The sequence below is a fragment of the Silene latifolia genome, chromosome X (genome assembly GCF_048544455.1).
Source record: "Silene latifolia isolate original U9 population chromosome X, ASM4854445v1, whole genome shotgun sequence".
Taxonomy (NCBI): domain Eukaryota; kingdom Viridiplantae; phylum Streptophyta; class Magnoliopsida; order Caryophyllales; family Caryophyllaceae; genus Silene; species Silene latifolia.
The window spans coordinates 312,224,250-312,251,126 of NC_133537.1; the positions used below are offsets into that span (position 1 = coordinate 312,224,250).

The following is a 26,877-nucleotide window of genomic DNA, read 5'->3' on the forward strand; positions in this document are numbered from 1 at the left end:
TAAAACTAGATGTGTAAGGGCAAGTCTGACGCTTTTCATGCATGTCATGAAGTAGGTATAAAGTGTAATAATATATGACTTATATAAGTTGCCCAAAATGATAAAAGAAAAATGAAATCTAATCTGCGTTTGAAGAAGTTTATTCTTCCGATATGACTATAAGCTCAATATTTTTTCGTATATTATATTGAGCTTTTCAACATCAATTATTTAATGAGTACCGAAAAAAAAATCAATTATTTAATCCTCCTTAAACTAAAAGAATAAGAGATTCTCAAGTTTTCCCGCCTAAATGAGTTGTTCTATATTGGGCTTTGGGCTTCACTATATCCTATGTTTAACTAGGTTATACTGATTTATTTCATATAATAAATAATTGTATGACATTTAAAGGGGGGTAATATTTTTTCAACTTGCATTCCCCTTTATTTAGTACTATGAGAATAAAAAATTTCAATAGTTTTCCCTCCAAAGGACGTTAGCTAAATAAGGAAACAAAACTCTATTTTTATTAAATTATTATCTTTTAGTTAATATATAATCTTTAATCATTATAATTTTTTTTAATTAAATTATAATCTTTTAATTTAAAAATAAAACAAAATTGGTATAAATCTAAAATTTGTACATGAAAAACTGAAAATTTTGATATTATTAGTTTCGCATAATTTTTATTACCAAGTACGAGTATTTAATTCGTATAAAAAAATTATGAACTTATATTATTAATTTCTTGACAAAAAAAAATCTTTAAAATTATTTGAGAAAATTTATAAATTGTAATCATTAGTTTTGTGATGAAAATTTTCATTAAAATATACATTTCATGAATTTACTTAATTCTTTTAATTAATTTTTCATTTTATATATTAAATAATACATTATAAAGTAAAAGATCTATGAATACCGCGCATGTATGCGCGGGATCCATACTAGTTTATAAAAAAAAAGGTCAATTTATTACTTCCTCTGTCCAGTGAATAGTATACAGTTACTTTGTTTTATGAGAGGGAAATAAATTAAGTGTAAACTATTGACTGGGATGGGGGAGTAAGAGCACTACTACAGATACAGGCTATAACAACGGTCAAAAACCGTTGTTATATAAAAAAGCGGACGTTGTAAAAGCGTCCGTTGTAAAAGGTTATAATAACGGTTGGTTTTCTTAAGCAACCCGTTGTTAAAACTATTAACAACGGTTTTAAGTATAAAAACCCGTTGTGGAAAATGTGACTCAATTTTGGGGGGAAAGTTATAACAACGGGTTTTAATATACAAAACCGTTGTTATAACTAAAGACAACGGGTTGTTTGTAAATAACCGTTGTTGTTTGTTCTTAAAAAATAAAATAAAAAATAAATTAAATATTACTAGATGCATGCATAATTACGGCCCGTTAGAATTCCGATGCATGCATTATTACTGACATCACTGTACATATGAACGGATAATATGGAATGAGAAGGGTTAGTAATAAGATTTGAAGCAGCATTATTGAGAGATATGATGATGATTATGGCACAACTTCCTAACATATATATTAATTAAAAAGCAACTCAACCCACACATTGCTTAGTATAAATACATTGCATTATCTCAACTAACATTTCCATTATCTCAATATATTCATCTCCAAACCCTAACTGCTAAAACAAACTCTACTTAATCTTTCAAAACAAACTCCAAAAACTCCAACAAAATGAATGATTTCATCCTTAAGACTCTTACCATGATCGAGAACAACAACAACTTCATCTGTCGGTTCCTCCATATTGAGGAAAGTTTCAGGAGCTACCTTGCGGATGCTCGATCCGCACTGAAGCACGCCAAAGAAGATGGCTTGACGGAGCGGCAGCGATTGCGGCTATATGACGATATAACAATCATTGAACGGAACCTCCAAATAGCCAAGGAGGAGAGGACGGATACGATAGAGCAGAATAAGATCCTCTATGAAAATATAAGAATTGCATTTTTATATATGTAATTTTTTTTTTAATTTATGTATTTATAAATATATATATATATATATATATATATATATATATATATATATATATATATATATATATATATATATATATATATATATATATTATGTTTATCTTGCTTCTTCATCTTGCTTCTTCATTGTTTTACTAACTAACTAGATTCAAATAACATAATGGTCGATAAAAACACATACATGCAAAAGAAATAAATAGAAAAAGAAAATAATGACGATGAAACTAACAAAGGATTGGCGAGATTTACCCGATAAATACAGGACGTAATAGACGATGAAATCAACAGTGACGGCGAGAAGATAAAGCGACGATGAGAAAGTGAGAAAGAGAGAAAGAGAGAAAGAGAGAAAGAGAGTGTGTGTTTTGTGTTTGTTTGTCTGCTGTGTTTGTGTTTGTGTATTAAGGGTTGTGTTTTGTGGCTGCAGCAGACTTCTGTTTGTGTGGTTTATAGTATGGAAGGTATTGACAACGGTTATTAAACAACAACCGTTGTGAAATATGTTTTAACAACGGTTGTAAAAAACACCCGTTGTTAAATAAGTTTTAACAACGGGTTTCAAAAATAACCGTTGTGATTACTTTTCACTAACTTTGCGCCAATTTTGCGCCAAATTATTAACAACGGTTGTGCATGTGTGACCCGTTGTTAAAACTAATAACAACGGTTTTATAACCATACCCGTTGTAATTGATTTTAGTAAAATTCGCGCCATACATTCTACAACGTCTATTGTGATTTTCGTGAATAATCGTTGTTAAAGGGCCGTTGTGGTTGCCTGTATTTGTAGTAGTGGAGATATCGATATAATGGATTCCTACCATGTTCCGATCATGAAAACACTTTTTAGATACTAAATTGTACAATACATAGCATTACAAATAGGCCCGTGCATCGCACGGGCATTAAATCTAGTATATATATATATATATATAGAAATGGGATCAAGTGAGTCCCTTAGAATAGGTGAGTCCCATGAGTCCTAAAATAAGCCATTGGATCTAAAAAAATGAATGGCTAAGATTAAAGTCCAATAAAATGCTGACATATAAAAGAATACAAACCCTAATCTCACTTCCTATTTTCTCATTTCACTGCCTCACCAAACTCACTTCTCTCTCTACCTCTCATCTCTCTCTAACCGACAACCACCGCCGCCTTCCTCCTCTCCTTTTCCGCCTCCCTCACACCCACGACAGACCCGACAACAACACCCCCTACAATAAAACGACACGCCTCCCTCTTGCAGCCGCCACCACCATCGACTCGCCTGCTGCCCACGCCGCCTACAACCACCACGCCGACGCAAAACCACGCACCCACATCACTGCCACCACGCACCAACAGCCGCACCTTTGTCTTGTTTTTCTTTTCTGATAATTTTTTTTGTTTTGGTTGGTTGTTTATTTGTTTTTTTCCTAGATTTAACACTTTTTGGAATGGTGGTTGTTAGTGGTGGTTTTAGTGGTGATGTCGAGGGGCTGCTGCTAACCTTTTTTTTTTTTTTTTCAAATTGGTGGTGCGAGATGGTTCTCGGTGGTTACAGGGGGACGCTATGGTGGTAGGTCAGGTGGTTTGGTGTTGGTGATGGTTGGTGAGGGTTGTTGCCTCCATTATCCTTTTTCTCCCTCGTCATCTCCTCCTCAACCCGCGGCTGCTCCGTCGTCCCTCGTCATCTTTTTTTCTCTTTTCTCTTTTTTTTTTTGTTTTTTTTATCAGATCTGGAAACTCGGGAAAAGAGGGAAGCGTGTGCGTGGTGGTGTGATCGGCGTTGTGGTCGTGGGGTCGCATATACTGCCGCCTGTTCATTTTTTTTTTCAATTTGTCGGGGTAAGGGTGTTGGTGGTGGGTCAGGTCGGTGGTGTTGGTCGCGGTTGGTGGGCTGCCATTCTCTTCATTTTTCTTTTTTTTTTGTTCGCGGTTGGTGAAGGCTGCCATTCGCGGTTGTGGAGGGGACTTGGTGGTATTGACATATTGATATGGACCAAAGTTTCGTAGATATGGACTAAAGTTTCGTAGATTTGGATTAAAGTTTCACAAGACATGACTAAAATTACATTCCTAAAAGAATAAAGTTTCATAAACCGTTATAATACATTACCTAAATTCAAATTAGTATAAGTTACATTCCTAAAAAAATAAAGTTTCATAAATTATGATTAAAGTTACAATAGTAAAACATTAAAGTTACAACCATAAAATTAATAAATCAGCAAAAATAATTAAAATCAAAATTTTATATTAGAAAATGTCTAAAAATAAAGTTTCATAAATTATGATTAAAGTTACAATTGTAAAACATTAAAGTTACAACTATAAAATTAATAAATCAGTAAAAATAATTAAAATCAAAATTTTATATTAGAAAATGTCTAAAATTAATTAAAATCAAATTTTTATATTAGAAATTGACTAAAAAAATTAAAGTTTCAATTTTTAGCATTAAAGTTTCACCTTTAAAACATTAAAGTTATATTTATAAATCAGTAAAATTAATTAAAATCAAATTTTTATATTAGAAATTGACTAAAAAAATTAAAGTTTCAATTTTTAGCATTAAAGTTTCACTCGTAAAACATTAAAGTTATATTTATAAATCAGTAAAATTAAATAAATTCAAATTTTTATATTAAAAATTGTCAAAAAAAATTAAAGTTTCAATTTTTAGTATTAAAGTTTCACTCGTAAAACACTAAAGTTACATTCAAAAATCAATTTTATATATTTAAAATAAAATTTTATAACATAAATCTAAATTTTTATTTATAAAATTACCTTAAATATTAAAGTTATAATTATAAAGAATTAAAGTTACATTTATAAATTAAAGTTTCATTTATAAAACACTAAAGTTTCTATCTTAAAATTTTAAAATCTCAACCATCAATCTTAGAAGATCAATGGCTAAGATGAGGACTTAGTGGACTCACCATTTTAGGTGGACTCATTTGAACTCCTCTCTATATATATATATGTATATATATATACATATATATATATGTATATATATATATATGTATATATATATGTATATATATATATATATATGTATATATATATATATATATATATATATATATAAAAGAAGCCTTTTTCAGGCAATTCTAGAGACTCCAACTTTAATGAAACACGTTAAATAAATAAATAATAGAGAAATTAAAAAAAATATTAATGATAAAATTTAAATAAGATAGAGATTAAAACAGCTATATTAATATGTAAATTATCCCCCAAAATTTTATATTTATTTATCAGATATTATTTAAAAAACAAACTCTATCTAATTAATATGATAGAGTTACATTTGTAACAAACACCCTTTAACATGCATATAAAAAGCACCAACAAATAGGGCTTTCTTTCCCCATTCTATTTGATGTCTATTATTATTACGTTTTTTTATTTTTATTCTATTGCTTTTGTATAATTTCTTGCATATTAATTATCGCTAATTGTTTTCGTTCATATTTTCAGGTGCATGAAATTGGACTCGGCGAAACTGGTATTTTATGGTACTCCATAATTATCTATATCTAATGGCAAATAAATGCTACCTGACTTTGTACTGCACTTAACATGGTCGGGCCAATTCGCTCACGTACAAGTCTACCACCCAAGAGGCTTGCGATAACATCAATCTGCGAAGTCCACAAATTACATTCTAATTCACACAACCAAAAATTCTATACTAATAAACCGGAAAAGAATCAATGCATTTGCACAAAGTTCATTCTTCGACACAAGTCAGAATTGGATCACCATACTGAAATCACATTGTTCTTTCTAGCAGGGCACACAAAGTTGACAAAATAACTACATTTACTTTATACAAAAACAAAGGCAGAACTCAGAAGTAACGAGGCATTGTGAGAGACTCCAACTTTTCTAAAACACCTAAGATAAAAATTAAATATGTGAATTAATTAAAGATATGAACTTGATAAGATAAATTAATAAGAAAAAATATCACCTAGAATCCTACAACAGTTGTAAAATAATGTTCAACAGAAACTATCAAAATCGAGGTGTTGAAACCAATCAAAACTCTATTTCGTCTTCAATAGCAACTAGGACACTATATTTTTATAGTATATATAGTACATACATACATCTCTAATATCCCTGCTCTTAGTTTTGAATATTATGGATACTGTAGTAGAATGGCTGATAAACCACCCAGCACTCACGTGGCTTCTTCGAGATATATATTATTATAAGCAATAAAGAGACGTTGTTGCAGGTTGAATATCAATTTATTATATATACTTTTATTTTTAAGACCTTCACGTTATTTTGTTTTCTATGATTAAAAATAAATATTTTTGATGTCTATAAACTGATTTCTTGATACAGGGGTGTATTTTCACAAATTTTGTTGATACTAATATAGTTGGTATCTTTACCTTAAATTAAAGTATGATTCATTTTTTATGGCATGTTAATAATTATAATTAGACAAAAATATACAATAACACTATTGTCCAATTGATAAATCAAGACAATATAGGAAACCCGTGCAAGTAAGTGTTTCAAGTAAGTTTGTAACCAAGTCTTTTTTAATTAATAAACATCCCCAACAATGTTTTGGAAGCTCAAATATTCAAGACTATATTAGGTTACCCGTATGCATCGAAGAAACCATACTTACCATAATAATTAGAGGTGAACCAATATTATAACCCGTGCAACGCACGGGCACAAAATCTAGTATATAAGAAAGTGGTTGGTAAAAAGTGTAATAAAGGAGATAAGAATAAATTATTATTATTATTATTTAAAAAAAAAACACTAAATAAATATGTCACAAAAAAACATCAAATACTAGAAATCCACATGTATCCTTTTCCTCCATTGTGCCCTCTCCGTCACCATACTCTCCTCGAGCCCCAGAAATCATATCGTGCTCTATCACTCTCAACCATGTCTGTCTCGGTCTCCCTCTACCTATAGGGACCTTTTCAGTTCTCCAAGTCTCCAGCCTCCTAACTGGTGCGTCCATAGGTCTCCTTCTCACATGGCCAAACCATCTCAGTCGATTTTCCATCATCTTGTCCTCTATTGGCGCCACTTTTACCTTTTCCCGAATCACCTCATTCCTTAATCGATCTTTCCATATATGTCCGCACATCCATCTCAACATACGCATCTCCGCCACACTCATCTTTTGAACGTGACAATGTTTCACGGCCCAACACTCGGAACCGTAAAGTAAGGCAGGCCTAATTGCCGCGCAATAAAATTTTCTCTTTAATCTTTGGGGCATATCTTTATCGCATAAAAACCCTGAAGCACTCTTCCATTTCAACCATCCCGCTTTAACTCTGTGAGCCACATCTCCGTCTAACTCCCCATCTTTTTGAATAGTAGATCCTAGATATCTGAAGAAATCCGACCCCTCAAATACTCGGTCTTGCTCCTGCTCAGCCTAAACCCACGAGTCTCTAAAGTATGCCTCCACAATTCCAACTTTCTCTCCACCCCCTCTTTCGTCTCATCAATCAACATAATATCATCGGCAAACATCATACACCAAAGGATGTCATCCTGAATATCCCTTGTCAACTCATCCATAACTATAGCAAAGAGAAAAGGACTAAGTGAGGAACCTTGATGCACCCCGATGGTAATGGGAAATTCTTCTGTTCTCCCAACATAAGTGCGAACACTTGCACTAGCCCCCTCATACATGTCCTTTATGAGGTCAATATATTTTCGAGACACACCCTTTCTCGCCAAAGCCCATCAAATCACTTCTCTTGGTACCCTATCATATGCCTTTTCCAAGTCAATAAAAACCATATGCAAGTCCTTCTTCTTGTCCCGATGGTGTTCCATCAACTGTCTCATGATAAAAATCGCATCCATAGTCGATCTCCCGGGCATAAATCCAAATTGGTTATCCGAGATGTCTACACATCTCCTAAGCCTTTGCTCGATTATCCGCTCCCATAACTTCATCGTATGACTCATAAGTTTAATTCCCCGATAATTGGAATACTCTTGAACATCACCTTTGTTCTTGTACAAAAGGACAAGAGTGCTTCTCCTCCAAGCTGATGACATCTTGTTGCTCCTCCAAATCTTGTTGAAGATCATGGTTACCCATTCGATTCCTTTCTCCCCGAAGCACCTCCAAACTTCTATGGGTATACCATCCGGTCCCTCTGCTTTCTTGGACTCCATCTTCCTTAACGCCTTTCTAACTTCACTCTTTTGTATTCTACGCACAAATTCCCGATTAACCATGCTTGGTGTTACTTCTACATCCCCAAATCCTTGCTCCTGATGTCCATTGAATAAAGTATCAAAGTAAGAGCTCCATCTAGCCTTTATTTCGTTATCCTGAACCAGAACCTTGTCGTCCATATCTTTCACACACCTAACTCTCCCAATATCCCTCGTCTTTCGGTCTCTTATGCGAGCTAGTTTATAGATATCCTTCTCTCCTTTTCTCGTGTCCAACCTCGCATACACTTCTTGGTTAACTTTTGCCCTTGCATCCCGCACTGCCTTTTTAGTGGCTCGTCTAGCCTCCTTGTACTTTTCAAAGTTCTCATCACTCATGCAGTTCCCTAAAATCTTATAGCATTCACGTTTTGTCTTTATCGCTTGTCTCACCTCCTCGTTTCACCAAGATGTGTCCTTACTTGATGGTCTATTCCCTTTATATTCCCCTAACACCTCTCTCGCCAAATCCTTTACAACATGCTCCAATTTATCCCACGTTGCATCAATATCTTTCTCCTTGCAATCCGACCAAATATCGCTACTTTCAACGTTATCCAAAAACGCTTGTTGGTTTTCCCCTTGTAACTTCCACCACTTGATTCGTGCCTCACCGATTATCTTTATCTTCCTCAAGTTTCTCTTACCCCAAAAATCAAGCACCACTAGTCTATGTTGTGTTGCGGCATTTTCCCCGGGTATGACCTTGCAATCGGTGTACTCTTTCCTCCACACATTCCTTACCAAAAGGAAGTCAATTTGACTAGCGTTTCCTCCACTCCTATAAGTCACCAAATGGGAATGCCTTTTCTCGAACCAAGTGTTCATTATACCCAAGTCATAAGCTAAAGCAAAATCTAATATATCACTTCCTGCTTCATTTCTCTCCCCGAACCCAAAACCCCCATGAATGCTTTCGAAGCCAACTCGACTAGTACCAACATGCCCATTGAGGTCACCACCAATGATCAATCTCTCTCCAATAGGGACCCGTTCTACAACCTCTTCCAGATCTTCCCAAAAGGCTCGTCAAAAAAAAGCATCCAATCCTACTTGAGGTGCGTAAGCACTTATAAAAGTCAGCACCTCATCCCCGACTACAAGCTAATGCTCATAATCCTATCACTCTTTCTCGATACTTCTACCACATCATCGATGTAATCTTTATCAATGACAATACCCACTCCATTACGACTTTTGTCTTTACCCGTGTACCAAAGCTTATAACCCCAAGGCGCTATCACCCTTGCTTTATCTCCGACCCACTTTGTCTCTTGTAGACACATTATATGCACTCTCCTCCTTTTCATAACCTCCCCTACCTTGGCTAATCTCCCTGTCAAAGAACCAACATTCCAAGTACCAAAACGTAACCTACTACCCTTTCTAAAGTCATGCCCTGATTTCTTTACCCACACTTGACCATGTTTCCTAGATCCAAATCTATTTGTCACCACACCCATACTTCGAGGTGGCGTGCCGCTTTCGGGCGACGACCTAACAACCCTTGTATATTTATCACTATACCCGGGTCTAGAAGATGTAGCGCACCCTTGCCTATTTGACACCACCCCCAGGTGTAAAGATGGCGCGTTGATAGTAGTGTTTTGTGTCGGTCTAAGAGGGTGATCTTATCACCCTCGTGTCTTTTAATATGGGTCTTTAAGTATGCTTTTCCTAGTAATTGGTAATCGGGTATGATGTGGTAACTTGTGTGTTTTACCTCGGTTTTACAATTGATCTTGATGCACGGAACCCGAGGGTCAAAGAGGACCTTTGAAAGGTCAAGACAAGGCATAAGCGGCTCACATGTAGCCTAAAATCCAGCTGGGAGAAGTAAGAGTGAAGATTAAAAGAAATGAGAACAAATACGAGCCCAGGCGCAGGCTGCGCAAACAGAGCTGTGCACGATTGCGCAGACAAGAACGTTTTTTGCGTAGGCTGCGCAGCCTGCGCAACTCTGTTTTACGGGGCTTTCTAATCTTCTTTTGGGCTTCTTTAATAGAAATCTTTTTAGGTTTTCGTGAAGCCCTATATATACTCAAGAGTTTGAAGACCTGAAATCATCACATAACATCATATCATCTCATCTAATCTCATCATTTAGGGTTTGAAGCTTGTAATAATTTAGAAGACTTTCTCATTCAAGTTGTACTCTTTATTTGTATTTTGGGTTTATGAAGACTATGGAAGGCTAAATCCTTCCTTGCTTGGTGTAATTCATCCAAAGTCTCCAACTTTGGTATTGTAAAACTCTTTTAATCTCTTCTTATTTATCTAATGATCTTCCCTTATGCTTAATTCTTATGTTCAGTAGATGAATGTTAGAATTGATCACTCTTGCATCTTGTTTACCCAACTATTGCAAATTCTAGAGAAATGGTTTAATCTATCTAGGATTATTTGGAGCAAACTTGTTGTATATTGATTTGGTTTAAAGGATTCATGCAATAAGTAGGAAATTTCATGTCTTTTCTCATTTGTATGGTTTAATCTTGTGAGAATTGATCCTAGCTTCTTGTCTTGGCACAACTCTTAATGCTCATGTTTGATTTGCACTCATGGTTTAATGAATTGTTGATTAAACTTGAAAGACATACATGGGTGGTTTAATTTGTGTATGTTCACATCTTGATTTGAAAGTATTGGGTAGATAATAAAACTATAAAAGGAGAGTTATCAAAAACTCAAACTTTACTATTGTTGGTTACTAAGGACGGATTACACCAAGTCCTCTTAAATATTGAACTTTCTTACTCACCAAGTGTTTGTTATATTGCTTGTTAGACAAAGATTGCAATTTTACTTTGTTTCATGTTACCAATCAACTCAAAACCCCCCCTTTATCTATGTTTATCGATTGTTTGTCATTGTTGATAACCATTGTTTGTTTATAACCTTGTCATTAGTAGTCAATAGTTTACAATTCAAGTTTTTAGCTTAAAAGTCCTTCTCTTGGGACCGACCCTTACTTGCACTATATTGCTTTATCCATTAGAATAATTTAGAGTATAGTTTGGCTTATAAATTGTTAATTTGGTAGTTTAATTCTAGCATTTAACGACCTAGTCTTAATTCCTATCACGCGTCGCTTCCGGGCAACGACCTAGCAACCCTCACATACTTTTCACTACACCCGTGTCTAAGAAGTGCAGCGCGTCGCTTCTGAGGAGACGCCCCAACGATGTTCAAATTCTGATTCATGTCCATAAAATGTGACTAAGTTTTTATGCTGGCTGCCACAGACCTACCGCAACCCTCCTCCTTTATCCGGGCTTGGGACCGACAGTGAGTGCCCGAAAACAATCACAGGCGGAGTTATATCAGATTATCAGTCATATGAAAGTAAAAAGAAACAGAGACTTCAGGGAAAAGTATACTGCATTCATTTGCCACTCAAAGACTGAGGCTATATAAGGCTCTAATATCTCGTCTTTCGTTTAGTTACTAAGAAAACTGAGCAGAGTTGTTTTGGTTTTAACCAAAGGCCTAAACAAATACGGAGTATTATAAATACGTTCTTAAACTCTAGAATTTCAGAGTTCAACCGCACCATTTGGTTTCTAAATTCTCAACGTTTAGGCATGTTTCATTTTTGTGGCCTACTAGTGAGTAGTGATGCTAGAGTTGCATCGACAACAGTAAAATCATTGGAGATGATTTTGATGCGTCTTTCTCCAGCCTCTTGTCAATCAATTTTACGACTACTGGCAAACATTTATTTGATGTAAGTTTGTACCATCAATGTATGGCCTCAAGGAAGTAAAGGTGTCCGCAGTAATCTCTTCAACATCGATCATAAAGCATTTTGAAACATTGTCCACAACTCTTCTGTGATGTCTTTCAAGCACTTCTTGGGTTGTTGACTACTTTCTTGACAGTCTTTCCGGCATCATGGTATTCAGCAACTTCACTAATTACGTCCAATTCTCCACCGCCTTTTCAATTCTATTGCGCCCTGACAGGATGTCCTGAAGCCATTCTTTGGACTATGGCAAGGTATCCCTTGAAATGCTAGGATTGTCTAGAAGCCTTACAGATCTATCCAAAATGGCTTGAATTATGTAAGGCCTATGAACTTGTGGGTTAGTGACGAGCATGAAGATGTGAAGGCCACCTGAGAAGACCTCAATCAATACCATTTTGTAGATGCACTAACCGTTGGCATCTCTCTAGGGATGACGATGGCTGATGGGTCATGTTAGGACTTAATGAAGCTTCGCCCGCTTTATAAAACATCTCTCAGTCAGCCTAATATGGTTGAAACTTTTGAAGACAACTCCTAATACCTGATGCAGTGTCAAGTTTGATGACGTATCGTGGATTCACCAACTGAAACCATTTCTTTTCCTCTTTTAACAAAATCGGCAGTTCACACAAATCAGAAATATATATAGTGAATAAAGCCTAGCCAAACAATCTTTAGAAGTAATAATAATATAACATACTAATTGAACAGCTTCCAACTGCTATGTTTCTAACATGTCTTCATCTGCCCAGCATCCCAGCACAGAGTAGTTCTTAACCTAATCACTTTTAAATCAATCGTGCTTGTTAAACCGCCCTATCTCATCACGATCCTAAATAAATGGTGTATTCTGATAACAATGACACACTGTCTCCTTTTCATTATCATATGCAGTAGACAACATATCAGATATGCCTGCAGCACTTGATTTGGATCATGTTGGATCATGTTGGATCAATAATAACTACTACTATCGAATATACAGCTACCAAACTTGTTAGGAAGAGACATATGAATGGTAGTTTAATGGAGCGGTTATCAGAAACTAATTTTTAAACAGGAACCCATGTTCTTAAGACTTATTATTAGATTCCTTTTGTCTTCTCTTGTTTTCGTATATATAGGGAGAGCCGGGGAACGGAAGTCATCATCAAACTCAAACTTTCTTGCATTCAATTTATTTGCATTTAGTTTAAAAACAAAAGATTAAACAAGAAAAATGGCTTCTCATCACACACGTTCGATCAGTTTACCATCTACATCTCACCCAATCACAGCTCAATTCGATGAGCAATTGTGCAGATTGAGGTCCTCTCAAGCTGCCTCCACTTCATCTTCGTCGATAAGTCACCGACTTACAAGCCTTGCGGAATTGTATGTCGTTGTTGACGAGATGCTTCAACTGCCCTCTAACCAACAATCCCTATCAAATATCCAAGCGATATTGGATGGATCTCTATGTCTTATAGATGCGTGTAGCACATCAAGGGATGTCTTGCAACAGTCCAAAGAACAGCTTCAAAACATCCAATCAGTGCTTCGCAGAAGGTGCGGTGGTGAATTGAACATTACCAATGAAGCCGCTGAATACCTTAAGGCCAGAAAAACTGTCAAAAAAGTAGTCAAGAAGTGCTTGAAAAACATCAAAAGTGACGAGGGCGATGCTTCTGAGTTCTTCATGAACGATGTTGAAGAGATAACGCTTGACATCTTTAGGTCCTTGTTATCTTACATTGGCGGTACAAAGTCCCATTCTAAGAAAAGCTGGTCTTTAATCACCAAATTCATTCACAACAATTCCGAGAAAGAAGCATCAGTGGCACAAACCAGTGTATTTGATGCTGTTGACGCGACTTTAGGATCACTAGACTACCAGAAGAAAACAAGTGTTAGCACACAGAATCTCAGGAACCAAATGGCCAACTTAGTAACCGAAATTGAAGAGCTCGATCAAGTATTAGAATGTTTATTTAGGCATTTGGTTAAGACGAGATCAACTCTTCTCAACATACTTAGCAACTAGATCAGCACAAATATTACAATTGTACAGATAGCTTCTTCAATCTGTGTATTAGAAAACTCAATCAAACATACGAATACAACTTACTACTATTCCCTAATTCTGTGCTTTTCTTTATCATGGCCTACGAAACATGAGCGACACATTAACAATTCAACACTTATAAAGATAATTCCAAACGACAATGAAAAAACATTTGTCAATATTTCAATTATTATTACACCCTTACTTGATTAATAATAATAATATCACAACAACAACAACAACAAAAAAACCACTAACCAAAAACAAAACAATGCAAGCAAACGTCATTACAAAAATGACGCAGCTCTAAAAACATTAATAGACCTAAACAATGCTTTGCTTGTATCTAAGGTGTATAGTATGTTATGAGAATGTGACTTCCTTCAGTCCTTAATAAGAGACATTTGCCTTGACTACAAAGATGGTTGAGGGACTCTAGGATCGGGAGAAAGATGATCTCCTCCGCCATGTGAAAGAGAGAGTCCACTGTTTGAAGGAAGAGCAGGGGTAGGAGGACAAGTTTGTCCACTTCCCGGGGGAAGATCAAGTCCAGCGCCTGGTGGAGGAGGATGAGATTGTCCAACGCCTGGAGAAACAGGAGGCCCACCACCAATGCTAACACCACCACCAACACTACCACCAACTCCACCACCAACACCACCACTGACACCACCACCACCACCACAAGGAGGAAGGGGAAGCCTACCACCACCACTAACCCCACCACCAACACCACCACCAACTCCGCCACTAGCACCACCACCAACACTACCGCTAGGTGGGAGTGGAAGTGTAGGAGGAAGAGGTTGTCCACTGCCAGGTGGGAGAGGAAGCCTACCACCACCACCAACTCCACCACCAGCACCACCACCAGCACCACCACCAGGAGGAAGAGGAAGTGTGGGAGGAAGAGGAAGTGTGGGAGGAAGAGGTTGTCCGCTACCTGGAGGAAGAGGAATCCCACCACCACCAGGAGGAAGAGGAATGCCACCACCGCCGCCTGGAGGAAGAGGAAGTGTCGGGGGAAGAGGTTGACCGCCACCTGGAGGGACAGGAATCCCACCACCGCCACTGCCACCACCTACGCCACCACCACCGCCACCTCCACCACCACCGCCGCCACCGGGTGGAAAAGGAAGTCCCGGAGGAAAAGGAAATGGAAAAGGAAAGGGAGGACCGGGCAATGTAGGCGGGAATGGAAAAGGAAATGGAGCAGCTGGCTGACCACCCGCGTAACCACACAATCCATACGTACAGGGTCTCCCATCTTGACACCTATTCGAACACCTTCCACAATTATATGGATTGGTATTCACATCAACACAAACTCTCCCACAACATTGCCATGTAAATGGACATCTAACACCACAAAACCCACAATTTAGAGGGTTAGATGTAATATCAACACATCGATTCATACAACATAATTGTTGTGGCGGAACTTGGCCATTAGAACAAATCCATGGCCTATTCCAACACCCTCGCGCTTGTGCCTGAACGCGAGGGTTAATGACTCTCTTAAGCCATGGAGACGAAGTTGTATTTATGTTATTGATAACATTTACTCTTGCATTGCTACCTTGTAACATAAAACAAACTACTACTAAGCAAGTAATAACATATAATAAACTCTTCATTTTCAATTTAATGATTAAAATATTATTTCTCATGATTTATATAGGGTAAATTAAACCGCGTTCATGTTTTCCATACATTTGATAATTGATTAGTAGTATTAGTTCTCGTGAATGTGGTGTGAAAGATTAAGGTTAAGATAGTTAAATATCATCATTACATTGAAGTGATCACGTTGGTTTTATGCATGATAATGTAATACATTTTGTTAGTTGAACAACTGTACGTAACGGTTTAAAGAGGAACACTTTTCTTGTTCAAGAACACAATTTTTATTAAGCGAAATGAATGCTACCATGTTGCCATACACGCATTTTATGAGAAAACTTGTCATACATTTCTTGTTTTGTGATAGTAAGGAATTATGGAGGCATTAGTGGGGTGAAATAAGGAAATTGTGTCGGTGATATTTCCGACATAGTAAGTCTCTTGAGAGACTATTTCATATGGAGTATTATTCACCAACATCCAATACATTAGTAATCAATTAGTAGAAAAATGGAAAATGGCATAAAAAATGGCAATTACCTATTGTGAGAGACTTGCTACCAAAAAAAACTATTATGTGAGAGGCCTCATGATAAGACTCGTAATTTGTAAGGCCACTTCATATAAGAATTAGTTTTGTTAGAAGGTGAACTTTACAATATTCTTGGATTCAAACTATCATTGGAGTAATTCACTTGAAGTTCATTAGGGGGGTGCTATCGAGCTTAAACTTGTTGGGCTCTATAGTTCACCTTATTATGAGTACAATTGAAACTGTTACCTATGATATCCTGATTAATGGCGCATCCTTGGAAAAATTTGAACTTCACTGTGGGATTAGGCAAGGTGATCTCTTATCTCCGTATATCTCCGCGCTTTGCACGGAAGTTCTCTCTCAAATGATTCAATACGCTCAGGATGGCACCTTCATTAAGGGTATCAAAATATGCAAGAACGGACCAGATATATCCCATTTATTATTTGCGGATAATTCTCTCTTCTATATTCGCGGAGACTTTGGGGACTTGGACTTTCTTATGAACATTATTGATGAATATTGTGTTGCCTCTGAGCAATGCATTAATACAGATAAGTCCTCTATTCTTTTTAGCCCGAATTGCTCACTTATGACGGTCAAGCAGTGCTTGACTAAGTACAAATTTGCACCAAAGCATGACCTTGGCAATTATCTTGGCTTACCAACGAGTATTGGGTCTTCTAAAAGAGACTTATTAAAATTTCTTGTTGACAAAACCAAGCGCAGGCTATCCTCCTGGAATAACATTCTGCTTTCTTCGGCCGGTAAATTGACCCTTATTCGTTTTGTTCTTTCTTCACTATCTCTTTTCTCTCTATCGGCATTTCGCATACCGGTAAGTGTAACGTCAAAGCTTCAGTCTCTGATGGTGCATTTTTGGTGGAGTGGAACTAGAATCAATAAGTCTATCCACTGGTGTAGTAAAGACTTCCTTAGTAGGCCGGTGGGAGAAGGGGGTCTTGGTCTTCGCAATATTAGCTGTTTTAATCAAGCCCTTCTTGCCAAGTCTGCTTGGAGAATTTTAAGTGTTCCAGAAAGCCTTATTAGCAAAGTTATTGGTCCCAAGCTTGGTGTACAAAATGATCCTTTTTTCCAGAACCGATGGACGACTCCCCAAGCGTCGTCATGGGCTCGTAAAAGCTTAATCTGGGGCTCTGATCTTATCTTCAACAACATTGCCTGGACGATTGGCTCGTCCTCTCGTCTTAATGCCTGGACGAGTAGATGGATCGAGGGATGCAGCCTTCGTGATCTCTGTGGGGATTTTATTGATGCTCCTTCTAATGCTACTTTCCTGATTGGTGATCTTCATGATAACCATAGGAGATGGGATTTCTCCTCTTTTGGTTTCGATCCAGGCGAGGGAGTTAAGAAAAAAATTCTCGCAACTTACATCCCGTGTCAACCTTCAGATGATTCATTCTACTGGAAATTGTCCAAACAAGGCGATTTCACTGTCAAGTCTGGATATTATGCTGCTGCTAAGGGCTTATCTATTGGTTCTACCTCGGCTGTTGATCGCTCTAGAATGTCTACTACTATTGTTGCCTTCTGCAAGTCAAAGCTATGGAAATTGCCTATTTCCATAAAACTAAGAGTGTTCTTATGGAAATTTATGGCTAATGCCCTTCCTGTGACACCCTCATTTATTGCGGAAAAGTAAACACATAATTCTAGATAAAAACTGCATGGATATGTTTGTAATAGGTTCATTTGGGTAAAAACCTGTAATTTTTAAAACCTGAACCTGTTATAAAAATATCCAAATGGGAAGGTGTCAAACATACAAGGTCCAAAATAAACCTCATAAATAAAACATCGCTAAAGTCGCGAAATAAAGTTATACAACCCAAGTATGAAAAAAGGAGACATATGTCCCTAAAAAGTATATGACATAAAAAGTGTTCAAGGGTCACAATAAAATAAAGTCAATCTAGGTCCCACGGTTACTTTGCTCGCTAGCTCGTCCATGTACCCCATATATGCATCACCTACCTGTCAATCGCATTTTATACAAATACGAAAGCCACAGTCAATGGGGAGTAACTCCGAGTTCTCCCAGCCACGAAATGTTATAATTAATATAACATGTAAACATAAGAATATGAATATGAATAACACATAGCCATAGCATATAGATGCTAGACAATCGTGCTTATCATGTGAACAACAATATAACAACACATAGTCCTAGCATGTGAATACTAGACCGACTCATACTACACTATCATATGAATCACATAACATCCAGGAATCCAAACTCTATCAGCCATAGCCGGCTTGCATCTCACCTTCTATGATTCATAGAATCATCAAACAAGAAAGGACAATATATCTAGAGACAAGCATAAGTTCTTAGGACAGTCAATAGTCACTCTGTAACTCGAGTCTATACCACGAGGTAAGGTAAACACCCTAGTCCTAAACCTGCACAGACCTAGCGACATGCGGAACACTACCGCATCCAAGACCCATGATAACAACACATGAGTACCCCTAAGGAGTCCACCAAAGGGTTGGCTAGTACTTAAGCTGACCACATACTTCTACGAGTACGTCAGGAGGTCATGCCCTATCTTGGATATAAACCCACCAAACTAAGACACAAAGGCTATTAAGCTGTGAACATACACTCGTCAAAGACTATAATGGCCTATCTATGATGAAGGCCGAAATACTCACCTAGGACCTAGTCCCAGCTTGAATACTTTAGCCCACACCACACAAGACAAGTAGGATTAACCATAAGAGGGGCAAAGAGTCCAAACTTGCACACACAAAAGACCATACACACCCTAGCATATGAAAGGCTATGCAAGAGCATATTCAGCTGACAATCCAACAATATCTCCAATATCAATAATAATCCAAATTCCAGCTAACCAACAGTACCATAATCCATGAGAATAAGTTAAAATGGCAAAGAGGCTTCAAGCATAAGGCATCCAAAGCATCCAACAACCAACATGTGAAATGATAATTACAAATATCAAGGCATAACATAAAACATCCAATTAGGGATGGCAGTGGGTCGGGGACCCGACCCAGACCCTGAGGGTCGGACCCTAACGGGTCGGGTATGGGTCTCATTTTTTCAAACCCAATGGGTATGGGTCGGGTATGGGTCTTAAGAAAATATTTCGGGTCTGGGTCCGGGTCTAAGTTATGAGACCCATACCCGACCCTTAGACCCTTTATTAAAGAAAAAAAAATCAAAATTACAATTATTCTGAATTCATACTAGCAGACTGTAGAAACCCAACTAAAGTCTCTTTCTCTTCCCTCATCCCATAAAGTGATAAAACCTAACCAAACTCTTCTGACAATACCACCACTCCACCACTGACACAAGAAAACCACCACCACAACACTGATACGCGACTGGCAACCACCTCTCTAATAGCTGGCGACCGACAACCACCATTAACGGCAGATTAATAAACTCATAATGTTAAAGTAGTATGATTTTTTTTTTTTTAATATTATAGACTCTATAACTGTTAATCTTGTTATTAAAGTGGCTGAAACTCGGACCCGCGGGTAGACTCAGACCCTACCCTTACCCATAGGGTCCGGGTATGGGTCCTCAAATTTTAGACCCTTGCGGGTCTGGGTCGGGTACGGGTCCAAAGGAAAAATCTCGGGTCGGGTCTGGGTCTAGGCGGATCCTACCCAGACCCTACCCATTGTCATCCCTACATCCAATAACAACCAATCTCACCTCAAAGACAAACCCTCGACCCGAGACGGGTCATCGGTCAAATCGAGGCTGACCGGTTTAAACCTAGTTTGACCAAACTCGTTCGGTCAATCTAGCCCAGCTCAGAGTCTTGGCCTACTTTGGCCCAAATCACAAAATTCATCACAATATCGTTCTCATGTCATTTCCAATTTCTATCATGTGAAAAACTATCAACATAAGGAAATATATTCCAACTTACAAAATAACTAATTCCACAAAATTCTCGCATAATAAAATAGCATAAATAACCGTCTCACAAAAGGGTAAACTTTTCTATAAATTTTAATCGATAAAACGACGTCATTTACTCATACAGACTCCGAATTGAGTGATTCAAGTGGCTAAACCACCTAATTTTTTGATGTCGTTCAATCTGTCATATTTTTGGAAATATTGGAAACCGTCTCGGTCCGGTATTGACGCGTTCCAGCCCAAACACGGACTTGTCACAACACATAATTCCTCATCCAAATTTGTTCCAAACAATAATATACAAATGGGTAACATAAATTAAACATAAGCATACTCATCTTACTCCATTCATTCATTTATCAACAAGATCGTCTCAAACAACAACAAACAACAAATACAACTACTAATGTGACATTAATTCGTCGAGTAACTCGGAATAGTTACCTTAAGCTAGCAAAGAGACAAGTAATAACTTGAGAAAGCTTCTAAAACCCAAAATTACTCTTCATCTTCAACAACATATGAGTCACCTAACTCATCTTCAAATTCTTCACCTATAAGAACAACAAAAACACAATTATTAAGCTTAAATTCGAAACCCTAAAAAAAAGTGTCTTAAACAAAAATTGGGGAAAATGAAAATAAAGCTTGCTAGTAGATGAAGGATGAAAAGAGGATTCCAAATATATAATTTTTATGCAAATTGGTGGAGAAATGAAGGATTTATGGTGGATTTAGGGATTGTAAGAAGGATTTTTAGTGGGTTTTGGTGTTTGAGAGAAGGAGGAGATAGATTGAGTTATGGAGGAAATGAAAATTGAAAGAGGGGACAAATGGAGGGTAGGTGGCCAGCCAAAGACATGGGGAGATGGGTCATTTGTTTACGTTTTGGTTCGTTTCGACGGAAATTAGAAATATTCGTCGAACGTGATTTCCGAGAAAAGTAAAGTTCTTAAACACGATTTTACTAAAAGATTAAGTACTCATATGCCCAATATCCAAACTCGTTTACCCAACGACCGTAAGAAATGGGAAAATCCCAATTTTACGACTTTTATCCGAAATCTATTTTAACAAAGGAAAAGGTTTAAATATAGTTTAAATCACTTTTAAACATTTCTAAACTATCAAAAATGATTACATTTCTTCAAAATAAAATAAAGTTATATTTTATCAAATAAATTTTATTTCAAATAAATTAATATTAAATTAAAATAGATTAAAATATTACTCTTAAAATATAATAAAGGTATTCAAATTTACGGGGTGTTACAATCATCCCTCCTTTTAAGAAGTTTCGTCCCCGAAACTTAGAAGAAGGAAAATTGTATATATGTAGGTCTATCTCTTTAAAATCAAGTAAACAAAATCTTCAGAATATGAATGTATGAAATATAAGTGTCTTTTCAATGGAACGGAATATCTTCGTTACTGCTCAAGAACATCAACATTCCAAATCAAAGACATAAAAATATATATTTTTACACCAACAAATGAGAAAACCAATTATCGGACGTCTCCAATAACGAGTTTTACCACTCATTGACGTTAAAACCAGTGGAAAACATTAAAACATTTCCAAAAATCTTTAGTTCGAAACTCTATAATAAGGATAATAACTCCACTAGCTATGACCAAACTCTAACTACGACTTTTAAACAACTAAGCAAGGACTACTAACGCGGAGAGTATTTAAGAGAAGGAGAGAGAATACTCGAAAGGATAGCTAAACTCACAAGAATTAGATAAAGGAACGGAAAGTACCTCACGAGAAGAGTTCGAGATATTTAGCTAACATAGAAGATTCAGGCTCCCAAGTTTCTTCTTCGACATTTCCACAACGCCAAAGGATACGAACTAGGGGCACCACTTTGTTTCTAAGTTGCTTGTTTGCCCTTTCGAGGATTCGGATCGGCCTTTCTTCCAAAGCCAAGTTGGGTTCCAAATCTGGGGTTTCTTCTTGAATAACATGGCTCGGATCACTAATGTACTTCCTCAACTGAGATACATGGAAGACATTATGGACCTTGCTCAAATTCGGGGGCAACTCTAAACGGTAAGCAACGAGGCCAATCTTCTCAAGCACACGGAAAAGTCCAATGTATTTGGGACTCAGCTTTCCTTTCACACCAAACCGTTTCACCCCTTTCATAGGTGATACCTTAAGGAACACTCGATCATCAACCTCAAAGGTAAGTTATCGACGACGGACATCGGCATAAGATTTCTGTCGGTCTTGAGCGGTTTTCATACGCTCTCGAATGATCTGAACCTGATTGATGGTCTCAGTCACCAAATCGGGTCCCAACACATGAGCATCTTGGACTTGATCCCAACAAACACGACTACGGCACTTCCTACCGTACAAAGGTTCATAAGGTGACATCTTGATAGAGGAATGATAGCTATTGTTGTAGGAGAATTCGACAAGAGGTAAACATTTCTCCCAAGAAGTGTGGAAGTCTAAAGCAAAAGCACGGAGGAGGTCCTCTAAAGTCTGGATAGTCCTCTCAGTCTGCTCATCTGTAGCGGCATAAAAAGCGGTACTCATCAGTAGCTTACTACCCATGGCTTCTTGCAAAGCAGTCCAGAAACGGGAACAGAATCTAGGGTCACGATCTGAAACTATATCCTTAGGCACTCCATGGTAGCGTACTATCTCCCTCACATAGGCCTCAGCTAGGACATCTAATCTCCACGTCTCCTTGATAGGTATAAACCTAGCACATTTGGTCAATCGATCTACAACCACCCAAACCGCATCTTTTCCGCTAGCAGTCTTAGGTAAAGTCATCACAAAGTCCATGGAGATGGACTCCCATTTTCAAAGGGGAACATCCAAAGGTTGTAGCAAACCCCCGGGTTTCTGATGCTCAATCTTCACTTTCTGACAGGTAAGACACTTGCTAACATACTCTAGGACATCAATCTTCATCCTAGGCCACCAAAACTGTAATCTCAAGTCTTTATACATCTTGTCACCACCAGGATGAATAGAGTAAGGAGAAAGGTGAGCTTCATCAAGGATCTTCTTCCTCAACTCGGCTACTCTCGGAACATACATCCTACCTTGGTAACGAAGGTATCCATCACTATCCACCACACAATCCTTAGCTTGTCCAAGTTGGATTTTTGCTTGAATGGACTTGAAAGTAGCATCCTCAGGTAGGCACGTACGGATCTCACGGTAAAAGTCGGGTTCTGCACTCAAGGCACTAAGATAGTCAAAGCCCTTCCCAACAAGGCTTATCCCTAACTTTTGAAATTCCGTGGTAAGTTCATCAGGTAACACACGGATAGTGCTCAAAGAGTGACTAGTCTTCCTACTCAAAGCATCGGCCACTATATTTGCCAAAGGAAACGCCAGGTACTCAATCTAAAACAACAACATCATCCAAATGGTCCCGAAACTTCCTAACAACAAATCTTATGACTACAACACTCCCAAGGATTTCCTCAAAACACTCATGTTACTTCATCCTAATCTATTCCCTGAAACAAGGTACTCCACTATAAGTGTGATTTCACCACTCCAAATTCTCAAATATCCACAAACAACTTCCACAAGATCAAGGTCAAAGTTCCAACAAAGCTATACTCATATCCAACTAGTGTCAACCATGGGTTTCCTAAAATAGTAAAGTCCTCAATCAAAGATCCGAATACTAAGCTATAAATTCCCAGAAAGGGTTCCTCAAATATTCCACCATTCAATTCCATCCATTTAAAGTCAAGTACTAAGCACTAGTATCCCAACACATGTCTCACTACACTCCCCAAGGCTCTCAAATCCCAAACCTAAACAACAAAGCCAAGTTCTATAGCCTTAGGAACAAACGCAACTCACACTCGACAACCCAAAATTCACCAATCAAGAATACTCACTTTATCAAGGATCTAGGTATAAGAATCATTAGGTATGTCTCATCACACTACCTAAGTCTTTCTAACATCACAACCTCTCAAAACCCGGGTTATGGGTTAACCATAAACAATCTCCTCAAAGGTCCAATTTTTCCAACCAAGGTTAAGATTCCTCAAAAGAAAAAGTACTATCAAAAGGCGTTAAGGGAGGATAAGTAAGGAACAAAGGACAAGTTAGGAGGGTACAAGAGTAACTTTCAAGGAAAGAGAAAAGAGTGTTTAGAAGAAGAATAAGCACCAAGATATACAGAATAAGGCAAGGTACACAAAGAATTAGAAACGTCTTCGAGGAAGTAGAAGCATTCTTCAAAGGTAAACACGTCTTCAGTCCTCGGCAATAGGCACCAAATATTGATCTTCATGTAGGTAAGCTCACGGTCATGATCCAAGGGCACAACAATTATTAAGTGACAATGAACAAACATGTTAGAACCTAACAAAGAGCAAGCACAAAGAGACTACAACATAAGGTCCTAAGTCTACCCATCCTACTCATCTCTCAAGTTTATTATTTTAAGGTCAAGTTATTTATATTGGGGTGCACAAACGTGCGTCGGGAGAAAATATGCTCTGATACCAACTGTGACACCCTCATTTATTGCGGAAAAGTAAACACATAATTCTAGATAAAAACTGCATGGATATGTTTGTAATAGGTTCATTTGGGTAAAAACCCGTAATTTTAAAACTCGAACTCGTTATAAAAATATCCAAATGGGAAGGTGTCAAACATGCAAGGTCCAAAATAAACCTCATAAATAAAACATCGCTAAAGTCGCGAAATAAAATTATACAACCCAAGTATGAAAAAAGCAGACATATGTCCCTAAAAAGTATATGACATAAAAAGTGTTCAAGGGTCACAATAAAATAAAGTCAATCTAGGTCCCACGGTTACTTTGCTCGCTAGCTCGTCCATGTACCCCATATATGCATAACCTACCTGTCAATCGCATTTTATACAAATACGAAAGCCACAGTCAGTGGGGAGTAACTCCGAGTTCTCCTACACCACGAAATGTCATAATTAATATAACATGTAAACATAAGAATATGAATATGAATAACACATAGCCTTAGCATATAGATGCTAGACAATCGTGCTTATCATGTGAACAACAATATAACAACACATAGTCCTAGCATGTGAATACTAGACCGACTCATACTACACTATCATATGAATCACATAACATCCAGGAATCCAAACTCTATCAGCCATAGCCGGCTTGCATCTCACCTTCTATGATTCATAGAATCATCAAACAAGAAAGGACAATATATCTAGAGACAGGCATAAGTTCTTAGGACAGTCAATAGTCACTCTGTAACTCGAGTCTATACCACGAGGTAAGGTAAACACCCTAGTCCTAAACCTGCGCAGACCTAGCGACATGCGGAACACTACCGCATCCAAGACCCATGATAACAACACATGAGTACCCCTAAGGAGTCCACCAAAGGGTTGGCTAGTACTTAAGCTGACCACATACTTCTACGAGTACGTCAGGAGGTCATGCCCTATCTTGGATATAAACCCACCAAGCTAAGACACAAAGGCTATTAAGCTGTGAACATACACTCGTCAAAGACTATAATGGCCTATCTATGATGAAGGCCGAAATACTCACCTAGGACCTAGTCCCAGTTTGAATACTTTAGCCCACACCACACAAGACAAGTAGGACACCCAATTAACCATAAGAGGGGCAAAGAGTCCAAACTTGCACACACAAAAGACCATACACACCCTAGCATATGAAAGGCTATGCAAGAGCATATTCAGCTGACAATCCAACAATATCTCCAATATCAATAATAATCCAAATTCCAGCTAACCTACAGTACCATAATCCATGAGAATAAGTTAAAATGGCAAAGAGGCTTCAAGCATAAGGCATCCAAAGCATCCAACAACCAACATGTGAAATGATAATTACAAATATCAAGGCATAACATAAAACATCCAATAACAACCAATCTCACCTCAAAGACAAACCCTCGACCCGAGACGGGTCATCGGTCAAATCGAGGCTGACCGGTTTAAACTTAGTTTGACCAAACTCGTTCGGTCAATCTGGCCCAACTCAGAGTCTTGGCCTACTTTGGCCCAAATCACAAAATTCATCATAATATCGTTCTCATGCCATTTCCAATTTCTATCATGTGAAAAACTATTAACATAAGGAAATATATTCCAACTTACAAAATAACTAATTGCACAAAATTCTCGCATAATAAAATAGCATAAATAACCGTCTCACAAAAGGGTAAACTTTTCTATAAATTTTAATCGATAAAACGACGTCATTTACTCATACGGACTCCGAATTGAGTGATTCAAGTGGCTAAACCACCTAATTTTTTGATGCCGTTCAATCTGTCATATTTTAGGAAACATTGGAAACCGTCTCGGTCCAGTACTGACGCGTTCCAGCCCAAACACGGACTTGTCACAACACATAATTCCTCATCCAAATTTGTTCCAAACAATAATATACAAATGGGTAACATAAATTAAACATAAACATACTCATCTTACTCCATTCATTCATTTATCAACAAGATCGTCTCAAACAACAACAAACAACAAATACAACTACTAATGTGACATTAATTCGTCGAGTAACTCGGAATAGTTACCTTAAGCTAGCAAAGAGACAAGTAATAACTTGAGAAAGCTTCTAAAACCCAAAATTACTCTTCATCTTCAACAACATATGAGTCACCTAACTCATCTTCAAATTCTTCACCTATAAGAACAACAAAAACACAATTATTAAGCTTAAATTCGAAACCCTAAAAAAAAGTGTTTTAAACAAAAATTGGGGAAAATG

At 37.4% G+C, this 26,877-nt stretch overlaps 2 protein-coding genes across 2 annotated transcripts; one reads left to right on the plus strand and one right to left on the minus strand.

The window, feature by feature from the left end:
• Nucleotides 1-13,196: 13,196 nt before the first annotated feature.
• LOC141620537 (uncharacterized) lies at nucleotides 13,197-14,000 on the plus strand. The gene has a single exon (XM_074437382.1). It carries the CDS (start codon nucleotides 13,197-13,199, stop codon nucleotides 13,998-14,000), a length of 804 nt encoding a protein of 267 aa, XP_074293483.1.
• Nucleotides 14,001-14,259: 259 nt separating this feature from the next.
• Nucleotides 14,260-15,526, minus strand: LOC141621952 (uncharacterized). The gene has a single exon (XM_074438059.1). The coding sequence runs from the start codon at nucleotides 15,437-15,439 to the stop codon at nucleotides 14,435-14,437; it is 1,005 nt and encodes a 334-aa protein (XP_074294160.1). The 5' UTR covers nucleotides 15,440-15,526; the 3' UTR covers nucleotides 14,260-14,434.
• Between the last annotated feature and the right edge of the window lie 11,351 nt (nucleotides 15,527-26,877).

Excerpts from the sequence above, each read along its gene's own strand:
- LOC141620537 (XM_074437382.1), top strand. The coding sequence starts at position 13,197 with ATGGCTTCTCATCACACACGTTCGATCAGTTTACCATCTACATCTCAC.
- LOC141621952 (XM_074438059.1), bottom strand. The coding sequence starts at position 15,439 with ATGAATCGATGTGTTGATATTACATCTAACCCTCTAAATTGTGGGTTT.